General features: G+C 32.6%; 1 protein-coding gene across 1 annotated transcript in view; it reads right to left on the bottom strand.

Annotated features, from left to right (window-relative positions):
• Window positions 1–1077: 1077 nt before the first annotated feature.
• LOC143233096 (neuropilin and tolloid-like protein 1) overlaps window positions 1078–16216 on the bottom strand; it is a 180524-nt gene continuing 165385 nt past the window's right edge. Inside the window, exons 9-10 of the mRNA XM_076468993.1 lie at window positions 5985–6110; window positions 1078–3879 (exon numbers count right to left, since the gene is read on the bottom strand). Of these exons, the coding sequence (XP_076325108.1) occupies window positions 3182–3879; window positions 5985–6110 (824 nt within the window). The 3' untranslated portion in view covers window positions 1078–3181. The remainder of the gene's footprint in view (window positions 3880–5984; window positions 6111–16216) is intronic.

The following is a 16216-nucleotide window of genomic DNA, read 5'->3' on the forward strand; positions in this document are numbered from 1 at the left end:
TTTTTTTTCATAATATAACCATTGTTTTTTTTCATAATACAACCATTGTTTTTTTTTTCATAATATAACCATTGTTTTTGTTTTCATAATATAACCATTGTTTTTTTCATAATATAACCAGTTTTTTTCATAATACAACCATTGTTTTTTTTTCATAATACAACCATTGTTTTTTTTCATAATACAACCATTGTTTTTTTTCATAATATAACCATTGTTTTTTTTCATAATATAACCATTGTTTTTTTTTCATAATATAACCATTGTTTTTTTTCATAATATAACCATTGTTTTTTTTCATAATATAACCATTGTTTTTTTTCATAATATAACCATTGTTTTTTTTTCATAATACAACCATTGTTTTTTTTCATAATATAACCATTGTTTTTTTTCATAATATAACCATTGTTTTTTTTTCATAATATAACCATTGTTTTTTGTTTTCATAATATAACCATTGTTTTTTTTCATAATATAACCAGTTTTTTTTCATAATACAACCATTGTTTTTTTTCATAATACAACCATTGTTTTTTTTTCATAATACAACCATTGTTTTTTCATAATATAACCATTGTTTTTTTCATAATATAACCATTGTTTTTTTCATAATATAACCATTGTTTTTTTTCATAATATAACCATTGTTTTTTTCATAATATAACCATTGTTTTTTTTCATAATACAACCATTGTTTTTTTTCATAATATAACCATTGTTTTTTTTCATAATACAACCATTGTTTTTTTTCATAATATAACCATTGTTTTTTTTTCATAATATAACCATTGTTTTTTTTTCATAATACAACCATTGTTTTTTTTTCATAATACAACCATTGTTTTTTTTTCATAATATAACCATTGTTTTTTTTCATAATACAACCATTGTTTTTTTTCATAATACAACCATTGTTTTTTTTCATAATATAACCATTGTTTTTTTTCATAATACAACCATTGTTTTTTTTCATAATATAACCATTGTTTTTTTTCATAATATAACCATTGTTTTTTTTCATAATACAACCATTGTTTTTTTTCATAATACAACCATTGTTTTTTATATCCGAAACGGAATGTGAATTAACCGAACTTCTTTTCCCATTATTGAAATTTTCCATCTTGAAAGAAATTCCCCTGACTTTTATAGATGTCCAGGATATTGAACCTCTACTTGTTAAATACAAATGAACAACGTACACAACACATCAATAAATCTTTAAAAAATATCTTAATCCTTTTATTGAGCTTAATTAATCACGCATGTAAGATATCTATTACAGAACGTGTATTTTTGAAGGAACGGAAGATATTTAAAACGAAATGTTTAAAACAAGATACGTAATGAGTTTTTAAGTATATATGTAAAGCATGATTGTAAAGTTATACAATTTACAAATTTATATTAATTTTTAAAATAAATAAATAAATCCAATATGAGCTGTATGTATGTATATATTCTTAGTGTTATGTTGTCATGTTTTCATTTTTGAAGTATTTTAATGTTTTCGTCATTACTGTTAATGACCCATAATAACATCTGATACTGAACAAATCTGACCCTAGACTCTACAATCTTTATTCCTGAAAATTATTACAATACAGTTTCCTTAATCTAAGCCTCTAACCTTCGTTATCCAATTCTTATAGATTATTATCTTCACAGTCAGTTTTTCTCGACAATATTTAATATGTGATATGTTTCTATAGAGGTGTTTTTTTTTTCTCTCGAACATTCAATTTTACGATACGTTTTCTTACCGAAAATGATTATGTACAGTTTTTACCTTTGTGATAACTCATCTACATTATCTAGCTGCATTCGATGATTACCTATGCTTTAAAGTTTTACTAATCTTTATTTCTAAAACACGTATTATTGCAAGCTAAATATGTTCTCTTAGTTTCAAAAACGTGTAGTTCTTATACATTTCAGGTTAGGTGTTGTAATTATGGTGTTTATTACAATAATGAAGTCATAACGTGGGGGGGAGATCACATTCTTACACTTCCAACGTTAACTTCTTTCTGTACAATGATAACTCTTAGTTCATAAGTTTAAGTTGATAAAAATTTCTAGTTTCTTTATTGTTTTAGAACACATTTTTTAAGAAAGTTGTTATTAGACTTCTATACCATTTAATGTTTTAGTAATAAACGAAAACAAATTTATTATACTCTATATCCTTTCGGCAAAGGTATTAATAACATTTGCTATAAAATAGAATAAAAGGTGAAGAATTATTTTCATTTATAATTCGGTTTTAAAAGTGTTACTACGCCCAAACCAAATGACAATAAATACAATAAATAATATATTTTAAACATGAAAACAAATGAAGAAACACAACATTTAAAATCACGAAGCGCTACAAAATTAACACATTTGAGTTAGACACACGAGCACTGATATCAAATTATTAAATAGCACCACCATTTAATATTAGAAATGTCTGCCTCAAGATATCATCCTGACGTATAACTCTTTAACTAGCGAATGAACGCACTGATAATAAAAACAAATTACCACATTTGTATTTAACATTAAATATAAATGGTAATTAGACTGAATATATAATATAAAGTTATCGACACATTTTATTATACAATATATCCTGGAAACTTGTAATTTTCTATTTTTAAGGGTTTTAATATTTTAATCCATCTAGTGGAAAATTCTTGAAGTAAGCAAAGCACTATAGCTGGTGATAAGAAGAAAAGAATACTGAATAATTATAATTGGTGTTTTACCACTGGATTCGTAAATGAAGAATGTTTAGCTGTACCGAATTATTTTGGGTGGGTGGAAATATAAGTACAAACTTGACACGTTACTTGAGCAACATGGACAAGTTATTCTTACTTGTACGTGGCAGGAAATCGTAAGAATCACATGATACGTTCTACTAATTTGTTCAGCTAAAAGTAACTATTGTTTCAACTCTTCTCACACAAATTAACTGGTGATAATTTGTCAAGGACCACAACATGATGCTTTTGTTACACGTGTATAAGTCATCACTAAGGAAAAGTATTCTAGGATTTTCATAGAAAGATGAAAGCAAAAGATGATTTGAGGTCATCTGAAGATCTTTCTTGTAGCTTTATTTCACTACATATCCAATGCTTTACCTGTATGCTATTAACGACACTTGGCAGATTCTCTGAGAACAGATTCAGGTTGGATGGTGATATTCATAGCGACACCTCCCTGGACTATTCGAATACAGTTCAACCACTGCTTCTGTGACCATCTCCTGTGGAAAGGAAGGCACTTCAAAGTCCTTCACTTGCTGCGTGAGAAGAGTGACTGGTGTATTGTGCTTCGGGCACTTACTGTCAACAAAAACAAGGCAGTTTGCGGAATCGGTTTCCTCGTCTCTGTTTCTACGCAAGTGAGGGGGCAGAGGGGGCGGTGGAGGAGAAGGGAGTGGAGGACTTTCACTAACTCTGTGGTAACTGCAGAAAGGATAATGTTGGTTACCATCAGGTAAAACGGTAATCGCTACTCTGTTCACTGAAGAACCTCCATTAGGATGCTTGTCAAATACACTAAAATACATTTCTGGTACGTGGCATCCGTCTCCTTCTTCTTCGCTATGGTTGTTCTTCTCAGATTCCACCGGAATCCTGGCATTTTGGGTTGTCATAAAAATCCCTACATTTTGACTACTGACCTTTTCATCCACATCTATCTCCAGTGATACGTCTCTTGATCGGCGCAGTCGGTATTCTCTTTCCAGCTCCTTTCTCTCCTTGATCTTATTATAGCAAGAAATAGAGATTGACAGGCACATGCCAAGAACCAGAGCGAAAAAAAGAACCAATACGATAATCATGTGTTCGGAAGACAACACTACACTAGCAGAAGATCCTGGGGAAACCAGAAAGAACATTTCATTATAAATGCAAAGGAATATTATTGAAAAAAACCTATATTTTCATTTTGTTTATTATATTATTTCTATTACGTTTTACTTCCATTATAATTATAAAGAGAATTAATTATTCCCCATATGGAATTTTCTGGAAGTATCTATTGTACGCTTTCTACTTCACTTACAGAACCAACTAGTATATACATCTTACTCCACTTATAGATAAATTATACGTCTGAACTACCTAGAAGAAACTAATATAAACGTCTTTTCTTGCATAAAAAACAGTTGTTATACATATGCTAATCACAGAAGCAACTTTTAAGCAAGGTTGCTTAAATTGCAGAAGTATTATACACATCACATAACTTACAAATTAAACTTCAAAACACGTGTTATCTCATTCCACGAAAAATAAAAAAAAAACAATAATCTTACCTCACAGAAGAAACTACCATATACATCTCTCCTTTCAGAAAAAGACTACGGTAAACGTCTTACCTACTTTAGGTAAACACAGGAGAAACTACCGTTTAGTTTTATTCCACTTACTAAAACCACTACCACACCCGATTTACGTTACTTAAGAAATTAATATAAAAGTCATACCTCATTTTCAGAAGCAACTATTATATATATATACTACCTCGAATATATTACTATATATGTCTTCATTTTCAGAAGTAATTATTGTAGTATACACATAGTACCTTTCATACATTTTAAACAGAATTTTATTTCGAAAGATGGCCGCCTGAAGGGGGTAGCCTGTTTTAACCACTCGCACTAACTCGTGTTGTCTGTCAGTCAGTCAGAAGACATTAAATGTAATATAAGGGACGCTTGAAGTTGCAAGTTATACTGTCGTGATGCCAGTAAGATGTGCGTATGTCATGAAACTTGAGAACAATTATGCGTTCTGTAAGCTACAAGACAACATGACACATGAATTTCAAAAACAAGAAATAAAAGTATTTGTTACTCTTGAAACAGAACACGTTCGAGGACCCTGCGAAAGTGCATCATATATATATAGGAGTATTTACTATACACGTCTTACCTTATATAATGTATTGTTCGCAGAAACAACTACAGCTAGTATTAGATACAACTAGTGTACACATCTCACTTTACTATAATACACTGCTCAATTATCCAGAAGTAGTTACTGGACACGTTTTCCGTAGTGTTTGGAAGGTACAACCGGGGATGTTCGGAAATATTTATTTTTCTTCTTCCGGCTCTTAGTTGTTAAGATTTAGGAGCAACAGACGGAACGTTGAGTGAAGCGATATAGGAGAATGAAATAAACTTTTGGTTTCCTTTTTTATCTGACAGCTAGTGTGGTTAACAGATTATGGGGTAACTGTGAAAGAGACCGAGAAACATTAGTACTGGTGTTCAGTGGCGATACTCGGTGCATGCTAAGTTGTTAGCCTTGAGTCGACCATTTCGAATACAGCAGATAGACAGAAGGAAAGAGTGGAGAAAAGGTATAACTGAGTAAGAAAAAACAATAGTAATAATAATAATCACCAGTCTTAAGGTCTTAATTAAAAGTAGATGAGACAGGACAACAGATTTAAATAAAGGTAAGAAGAGAAAGGTAGAATAGAGTCATAGAGCGAAGGTCTATTAATCCAGGGCGCGAAAAAAAATGTAAGAGAAGGAGGGCCCAGTATGGACAGGAAGTTAAGGCATTCGACTCGTAATCTCAGGTTCGTGGGTTCGAATCCTCGTCACACGAAACATGCTCGACCTTTCAGCCGTGGGGGCGTCATAATGTGATGCTGGCAAAAGAGTAGCCCAAGAGTTGGCGGTGGGTAGTGATGACTAGCTGCTTTCCCTCTAGTCTTACACTGCTAAATTAGGGACGGCTAGCGCAGATAGCCCTCGTGTAGTTTTGCGCGAAATTCACTACTTACCAACAAAACATATGGCGCCCTTCTCGTAATGACACACCACTTACCAACAAAACATATGATGTCCTCCTCTTAATGACAGACTACTTACCAACAGAGCATATGATGTCCTCCTCTTAATGACACATTACTTACCAACAGAGCATATGGTGTCCTCCTCTTAATGACACATTACTTACCAACAGAGCATATGGTGTCCTCTTCGTCATATCGATATTTACAATTAAAGTGTCCGTTACATTTGAGAGATTTCTTAATACACGTTCCATCTCCACAACTGAATTCTTCAGATTCATCACATTGTTCTGAATAGGAAGTATAATCAAATTAACGAAGAAAGCAGGAGACTTATTCTAGCTAAATATTTCTTTGATATTTGCGCTGCTATAATTGTACATTTTTATTTCGTATTTATAACTAGACTACCAGCTTTGATATTATACAAAACCTACCGCATGGACACCTCACTCAAAATAATGTGCCAATTTAAACCTGTGAGCTTTTACACTAGAAGAAACTTACGACATCTGATATTGGCTAGAATTCCTAATAAAAACAGTAAATTAGTTTGAAACTACCAGACTTAATACCACACAGAACCTCTACTCGTAACAACGCTTTACTCTGAGTCTATAAAACTTTGGTACTAAGCATAGTAACCAATAAACTAGTATGTAGGTTTATCCGTCAGCCTTAAAATTATAGCTTATTCCATTGTAAGTGTAATATAGGTCTAAATGGTTGAAATATTATTTTTTGAACGACCATTATTTGTGGTCTTATGGTTAACGTGGCAAGTTGCGTATCGAACGTCCATGGTTCGAAATGTGATGTCACTAAATACACTCCTTAGGTGCATTATAAAAATGACAGTCAATTACGCTATTCGCTTTAAACAGTTGGTGACAAATGTTGCTATTTGGCTGCCTTTATCCCTGATCAGTAATCACAAGTTATGGTTATTGTACCTGAAGCTCAGCTTATGTACGAATAAAATACCATTCAAGTTGGAAATTTCAACTCATTGCAAGAAGTGATTGACATTTCATTTTCAGTAACAAAGTAAAAGTCAACTTTAAGTACCTTTTACTTAATGATTCTAGCAATCAAATCTTATACAGTTGAATGAACTGTGCTAATTCCGACATATTCAGTAAAAGATGTACGATAAGCATTACCAAAATTATTTCAATGTTAGTACTTAAGCCAAAGTTGTTGTTTTTAAATTAAACTTTAGAACTGAAAAGCTATTTATGAAGCAAAGAACTTGGTTAGACGATCCAAGTAGCACGTGATCTGTGCATAAAACATCAACGAATACCAACAATATGATAATTAATGACACTTATTGCTTCTGGCTCTCCAATATATTTTACACAGATTATGAGTGGTTTTAAGAATTTTTCTTGGTCAGTTTTCGACAGTGATGGTTGTAACTGGAAAGAAAATACAGTATTTCATATATCATGGTTATTCAGTATGTAGACCCTTAAAGTGAACTGTGTAAAAACAAATCGATAATTTAGAGACTGAAACAGTATATAAGTGTAAAGTTAAGCACAATAATTCTTTACGACGCGCATTGCAACACGCATATAAAATTTATCACGAGAATTTTGGCCGTTTATTTTTCGTTTTAAAATAAACTGGTTTGTGGATATTAATAATTGCATTTAATAAAATCCCCCGCTGGAACAGCGGTAAGTCTACGGATTTACAATCCTAAAATCAGGGGTTCGAATTCTCTCAGTGGACTCAGCAGATAGACCGAAGTGGCTTTGCAATAAGAAAACACACATTTAATAAAATTAACAAACATACTGTTATTGTAGACATTTTTAAAGAAATGTATATTAAATTTCTTTATAGTTAAGCACAAAGCTATACAATGAGCTGTTTGTTCTCTGCCAACTACAAGTATCGAAATCCGATTTCTAGCACTTAAGTTTAAAAAAAAAACTTTCAATACCAAAACATAGAGCAACGGTTGTTCTAAAACCAACTAACACGCCACCTCTTCGCCAAATCTTTAAAATAAATGTTTTTGAGGGATTTGGTTGTTTATTGTTTAGAGTAACGCCACACAACGAGCTATTTCTTGATCTATCCATCGTGGGTATCAAAACCCACTTTTTAACATTATAAGATCTCAAACGTAACACTGAGCCACAGGAGGCGTTTACGGGAAAGAGTTTTGTTTTGATATTAACGTTTAAATTGAAAAAAGTTTAATTTACTTTTGTCAAAAAAGAAAGAACTGGAGCAAAATCTAATGTAATTTATTAAACTTATTACCAGATGACACAGTGTTAGACAAAAGTTCGTTAAATTTCATGCAAAGCTACGAAAGACACGTGCACTGGCCATCCCTACACGAGAAGCAGTAGACGAGATGGAAGACAGCTAGTTAACACCACCCACTGCTAACTCTTCAACTAGTCTTTACTAATGAATTATCACTTTACAATGTCCCACGACTGAAAGGGTAAGTATCTTTGGTGATGAGATTCGAACCTACGACTCACAAATCGTGAAAGCCTTGAACACCAGGAAATACCAGGTCTGTTTCACAAAAGAAATAATTGTTTAGTCCATTATTAGATCAAGAAAAGGTTTCAACAAATTACTATTAATGTAAGATCATTTTATCATTTTTTTTACAGTGAGTGAAAGCCAATGCCAAGAAATATTAAACCCATTATAAAACACATAAGTTATGTATTCCGATCCTATAAAACCTTACCATTTCATCAAACTGTTTCATTAAAATATCTTTGGTGTGAAAAGTAAGACAAAGTACGACGTTTTCACAAATGATAACATGTTTGTCTTAATTTAAGTATTTAATACGCGTTCACATCGATAAACAAATTTTGAGCAAACTTGAGAAACGTCGACTTATTCATACTAAAATTCCCAGAACACACTCTGAGATAAAATTACTGCATTAACAGGATTTATGACTGTAATTATCCCTGGCTGCGTTTAATTTTTAAAAAAGGTTTTTTTATGATTCTCGCTTCAAAGTTATAAAAAAAGATATTTTTCATATTTGTATCTTTTAATTTATGACAACTTATTTCCACAATGAAGAATGCAAGGTTGGGCACCGTTAAATTAAAAAGATTTTGAATATGTAAATCAACAAGTTGTGTGACTATCGCAGCACATACAAATATGTGGTGAAATACCAGAACTGCATTTTGACCCTGTTTGGTATTCGTAGGTATTTCTATGTTGGCAAAAATAGATCGCTTTCGGGACGCGTACGTAACAGCCTTCTCAGATACAAAAACAAATAAAAAGGATGTGTTCAGTTCGGGGAGGCCCGACATGGCCAGGTGGTTAATCGTAATCTGAGGGTCGTAGGTTCGATTCTCTGTCACACCAAACATGCTCGCCCTTTCAGCCCTGGAGCGTTGTAAAGTGACGGTCAATTCCACTATTTGTTGGTAAAAGAGTAACCCAAGAGTTGGCGGTGGGTGGTAATGATTAGCTACCTTCCCTCTCGTCTTATACTACTAAATTAGGGACGGCTAGCACAGATAGCCCTCGTGTAGCTTTGTGCGAAATTCAAAAACAAACAAACACTTCAGGGATAAAAATTCCAATTTAGGGATAGTCTTTGGTCTTAATGACATTGGAAAGCAAAGAAATATGGACCAACTTGGGCACTAGGACTATTCAGAAAAAGATAGAAGTTGTTGTAATGCAAGGCAACATCATGAAGCAGATGAAGATTCACGAACACAATGGTTAGTAGTTAAAACTGTTCGCGTGCCCTAGGTAACCATATGCAGTATAATCAAGAAGGATGTCTGTCTCAAAACGAAGCTAAGAGGATGTGGGTTCACCAAGATCGGGCTTTTACTCATACCCCAAGGACCTGGAAAATGAAAGAGTAGTCACGTTATTCCATACAAAAACACAGCAATCAAGTCCGGACGCTATGCTAAAACAAGCACTCGAAAAACACTGCACTTGAATATCGGATGGATTACGGAAAGTTTCAGGGAGAAGTGATGTGCTTTGGACACGAATTTGTTTTTACTTGAAACTTATTGCAATAGAATCTCCATTGCACGGCGGATGTCAAAATGCATAGTTTTCAAATAGTCTATGACCTACATTCTTTTGTACTTGACCAAATTAATAAAAAAACCTGTTAAATGCATCACGTAGATAAATATTTTTGTCCGAAGAAAGTTATATTTGTTTTTATACGATATTAATTGTTATATAACCTATAGGAAAAAATTGGTTGAACATCTAATTTCAAGAACCGCCTTCATTATTGATTAAGCTTTAATCCCTGAATTTAGCGGTCTTGATGCCAGACTGGAGAAAGTTTAGTGAGTAAGCATGACTGCCTCGCTCACATAATATTGACATGACACAGAAAATTGAATATATTTTGTCTTTTATTTTTCAAACTGTGGATAATTTACTTTAGCTTGTCTGATGACTTTAGATGTAGCAATAGGTTTTCCTTTAAGTTGTTGAGTAGTATTTATTACTTATTCTTGAATATTATTAGACACTTATATTTGTAATACAACATGGATAATAACTATCACAAACTTCTTGCATGCGTTTAATAATTCTTTATTTAATTTTGCAAATTGTATTTCTGGATGTTATTAACGTGTCTATGAAAAATAACGAACAGAAAACCATAGGTATAGCTAATTCTTCATCTGTGGATTCAAATCCCCATCGCACCAAACATGCTCGCCCTTTCAGCCGTAGGGGCGTTATAATGTAACGGTCAATCCTACTATTGGTTGGTAAAAGAGTAGTCCAAGAGTTGGCAGTGGGTGGTGATGAATAGCTGCCTTCACCCTAGTCTTATACTGCTAAATTAGGGACGGCTGGCGCACATAGTCCTTGAGTAGCTTTGCGCTAAATTCAAAACAAACGGCCCGGCATGGCCAAGCGTGTTAAGGCGTGCGACTCGTAATCTGAGGGTCGCGGATTCGCATCCCCGTCGCGCCAAACATGCTCGCCCTTTCAGCCGTGGGGACGTTATAATGTGACGGTCAATCCCACTATTCGTTGGTAAAAGAGTAGCCCAAGAGTTGGCGGTGGGTGGTGATGACTAGCTGCCTTCCCTCTAGTCTTACACTGCTAAATACACTGCTACAGATAGCCCTCGAGTAGCTTTGTGCGAAATTCAAAACAAAGAAAACAAAATCAAACAATTCTGAATTTAGATTAAACAACATTTGATCGGCATTAGACTAACTAATAAAATATAAGGGCGTTTACTTAACTAAGTTGGTGAAAAAAAAAGAAGAGAAAACACAGATTCTGTTTCAGTTGTACATAGAAAAACACATCACACGAATAGTGATGAAAATGTCTTTTTTTTTTATCTGTCTTGGAATGGAATTTTCACAAAATACAGATAGGCGAATAATTAAAAAAAAAACCGTAATACACGATCCTAGTAGCATGCTATAAATTTCTAAGTTAAAATCATATACAGAGTGGGCTATTCATATCAGACACATTGTTATTTGATCATTTTAAGCCTAACCATAAATGTCGATACTTTCATTTTTTTGTCTCTCACAGGTAAGCCCGTAAAGATTTGAATAATGCATCATCATGATGTGGCAACACGAATTCAAATTGTTGAACTCTGCTTTGAATATGGCTCTGTTGTTGCAACTCGGTAAGCTTTCAGAAGGGAATTTCGTAACACCAGTTTGTGGGAAGTGTCTGCTCATCCAAGCACATGAGACATTCTACAGTGAAACAGAAAAAAAAAGTCACTTCATTGGCTTTAGCAGTTGGACAAAGTCCTTAGAAGTCGAACTTTCAGCTGGAGTCAGTAGAACAAGTATACTACTCCACGAAGATCTTCACATACAAAATACAAATTGTTCAACTCAAAGATACAGATTTTGAAAAGCCTACAACTTGTTCTTGTTGAATTCTTGATAAATATGAAGACGATCACAACATTAATTGTTCATTAATGACAGATGTGCAACATTTAATGAATATAATTTTTAATAAGTAAACCATCTGTACTAAACTCCCAAGTTTGTACTTTCCCACAGTACCATAGGAACATGTTTTCCTTATTTCAGCTTTTTGTGTTACAAAAATAAATGTCACATATAAATCGCCCATCCTGTATAAATGAATGAACAAGTAACATGAGCATTACTAACATGCCATGACATGATTTTCCAAGCTTTATCACATAAAAGAAAACAGTACTAGATTAATAACAACAGGTATCTTTTTAACACGTCGCCACCACAAAAAATCTTACAAAATGCCAAGCACTTCAAATCAAAGCCACACATAAAAATAGTTGTAGAGAAACAATAACTCAAGCTCTTAGTAGTATGTCACGAATTTCAAAGTGAAAATAGAATGAACCATAACAAAAGCCTTAGCAGAATGCTACCATTTTTCAAAGTAAATATCTTGCATAAAATAAATCAGTTCTAGAATAATCGGACTGTTTTGAATTTCGTACAAAGTCACAAGAGGGAAATCTGTGCTAACTGTCCCTCATTTTTCAGTGATAGACTAGTGGGAATACAGTTAGACATGACCACTCACCGCCAACTCTTAAGCCACTCTTTTCAAACGAATATTGGGATTATAACGACTCCCCCACTGTTGAAAGAACGAGCCGATGACGAGGATTCGAACCCGCTACATACAGATTAAGTCGATCGCCCTAACCACCTAGATTAATTGTAACACGTGTCCTCGTTTAATTTTTATGTAGATATTTAATGCTCTGTTTCGTCTTAAATTTATAGATATCAGCGAGTCCTGACGTGTTCAATTATAACTAAGGAAAACAGATTACACAAAACTCATTAACATTTCCGTTATGATACACCAAGCGGAAGAAATAGAAATAGGAATCTCTAGGAAGGTCCCTTTGTCACAAACCCTGTGACATGTCTGGTTGTATGTTTTTATTACTTCCCTCTTGATGGTTGTATGAAGCATACATATAATCACAGATTTTCGTGCTGATTTTTAATTTTGTGTTTCAACTATGAAACGAAGTAGCATAGTCATTATAATGAGTTATCTCATTTATTTAATTAATCTGTAACTATTTGTTCCTTGAAAAGGAATATCCTTATATTCCTCTCACATAAAAACCTCACATTTATATGACATCTGTGTATTTTTTATTACGTATTTTCAAATAATAAGAAAAAATACAACGAAGAAAATTTCAAATCATCAAAAGTTTAAGAATGAAGATGGGATAAAAACTTTTAATCAACAAGCTTCAGGTTGGTGTGAAATTTCAAAGGAATTGCACATGATTTTCAATCTCATCTTCAGAAATGGGATTAACTTGGATGAACGTGATCATTTCAAAGAATGAACACACGGAATAAAAGAAAAATCCAAAGCTGCCTTCCGTCGCCTCAAAATTGTTTTAATACCAAACTTTATTGATGTGTGAGATTTAAAATAATAATAAATTAACTATTTCTTCAGCTTTTGGAAACACAAAACTTTAAACAGGATTTATTATCTTCATCTTGTTTGAAACTGTTACAAAACACTCAGAAAGATATCATTAACTTAATCTAGACAACTAAACAGTATAAAAAAGAACAGCTGTGGCCACTCACTAGTAGCGGTAGTGGTATTGTTAGTGGTGGATAATTAAAATGGTGTTGTTTCCAATGGGATGTTAATGTTTTTAATAAGCGGTAGAAATTTAAAATAAGACATTATACAGTGTTTAGTGATGGGTAATTTTAATGGTGTTGTTTCCACTGAAATGTTAGTGTTTTAATAAGCAGTAGAAATTAAAAAATAGATATCATAGTGTTTAGAAAAATAAAGATAAAACAGAAAAACAAAATTAATATCAAACATTTCTCAGTTCACTCGTAAAATTATATTCGTTCTTCATATGACACGATTTCTAAGAATATTGGGTACCTATATTTTGGTTTAAAATAAAGTCAGATCTACGATAAACGTTTTCTCAACTTCAGTAAAATGTCTTCGTCGCGATCAAAAGCTATTTTAAATTCAAACTTAAAAAAAACAGAAGTTACATTATAATTGTTGAAACGTGATATATAAAGACTGCAGTGTTTTGTGTTTTTCAGTAAAGCCTGCTATTATTAACTGTCAGTTGATTAATGTTACCAAAAGAATACTATGATTTTCTACTTGTATCACGAAATACATTAAGATTTTCCCACAAACACTAAATATATAGCTTTCATGTAATAAATAATTTAGTGGAAGGCACAGGGTAACTTCGGCTTGTAATGGAATCAACTGAAAAACTGTGGGACAACATTAACACTGTTACAAAAGGAAGTGTATGCAACAAGGATATCTTGTTTATTTCTACTACAAATATTATATTCAGTAATAGATGTCCTATAAATGACTTTTTGTGTGTAATATTAACAATCTAATCACTATTATTTTAGTAAAATAACTATAGTTATTATATTTATGATTTTTCCACATAAAATGAATTGGAAAGCTTATCTACTGATGTCCTATATCAGGTTTGAATAACGAACGTTTCTGTGAGGCATACTACACTATACTATACAGCAAACATAGTTCAAAAGGTCAAACATACCCAGCACATTTAATGATTTAGCAAACCTATTATGAACAAAGTTTTAAAACTGTAAGAAATTTTAAAAACTTACCACCACTAACGGACAGAAACTGTACACGAGTAATAATTTAAAGAACATAATCTGTATGCAACCAAACCACTTTAGATTAGAATCTGTATGCAACCAAACCACTTTAGATTAGAATCTGTATGCAACCAAACCACTTTAGATTAGAATCTGTATACAACCAAACCACTTTAGATTAGAATCTGTATACAACCAAACCACTTTAGATTAGAATCTGTATGCAACCAAACCATTTTAGATTAGAATCTGTATGCAACCAAACCACTTTAGATTAGAATCTGTATGCAAAAAAACCACTTTAGATTAGAATCTGTATGCAAAAAAACCACTTTAGATTAGAGAACAAATACTGCACAACGGGGAACATCATACAAAGTATATGAAAGAATACAATGTTCATGCAGTCAAGGACTGGATACCATCAAACACAAAATGTTTACAACCAAACAACATGGATTTAATAAAAGAAACTCAAAGGAAACAACCTTGGATTAAAAGAACGAAAACAGTAGAATAAATTAAGTAATCATTGGTTAAAGAATAGAAACCTGTACATCTTACAAAGTATTATAAAGAATAGAATCTGTATACAGTTAACATAAGACCGTAGGTTAATGATAAGAAACTACATACAATCAACACAACACCGTGAGTTAATGATAAGAAACTACATACAATCAACACAACACCGTGAGTTAATGATAAGAAACTACATACAATCAACACAACACCGTGAATTAATGATAAGAAACTACATACAAACAACACAACACCGTGAGTTAATGATAAGAAACTACATACAATCAACACAACACCGTGAGTTAATGATAAGAAACTACATACAATCAACACAACACCGTGAGTTAATGATAAGAAACTATATACAATCAACACAACACCGTGAGTTAATGATAAGAAACTACATACAACCAACACAACACCGTGAGTTAATGATAAGAAACTACATACAATCAACATAACACTGTGGGTTAATATAGGAAACTATACAATCAACATGATACCGTAGGTTAATTATCTTAAACTGTATATAATCAACATAATACCGTGAGTTAATGATAAGAGACTATATACAACCAATATAACACCGTGAGTTAATGATGAGAGACTATATACAATCAACATACCACTGTGGGTTAATTATAAAAAAACTATATACAATCAGCATAATACCGTATGTTAATGATCTGAGACCGTATGCAATCAAAATAACGCCGTGAGTTAATGATAAGAAACTATATACAATCAACATACCACTGTGGGTTAATGATAAGAGACTATATACAACCAATATAACACCGTGAGTTAATGATAAGAAACTATATACAACCAATATAACACCGTGAGTTAATCATAAGAAACTATATACAACCAATATAACACCGTGAGTTAATGATAAGAAACTATATACAACCAATATAACACCGTGAGTTAATGATAAGAAACTACATACAACCAATATAACACCGTATGTTAATGATCTGAGACCGTATGCAATCAAAATAACGCCGTGAGTTAATGATAAGAAACTATATACAACCAATATAACACCGTGAGTTAATGATAAGAAACTATATACAACCAATATAACACCGTGAGTTAATGATAAGAAACTACATACAACCAATATAACACCGTGAGTTAATGATAAGAAACTATATACAACCAATATAACACCGTGAGTTAATGATAAGAAACTATATACAACCAATATA

This window comes from Tachypleus tridentatus, chromosome 12 (genome assembly GCF_004210375.1).
Source record: "Tachypleus tridentatus isolate NWPU-2018 chromosome 12, ASM421037v1, whole genome shotgun sequence".
NCBI classification, from domain to species: Eukaryota; Metazoa; Arthropoda; class Merostomata; order Xiphosura; family Limulidae; genus Tachypleus; species Tachypleus tridentatus.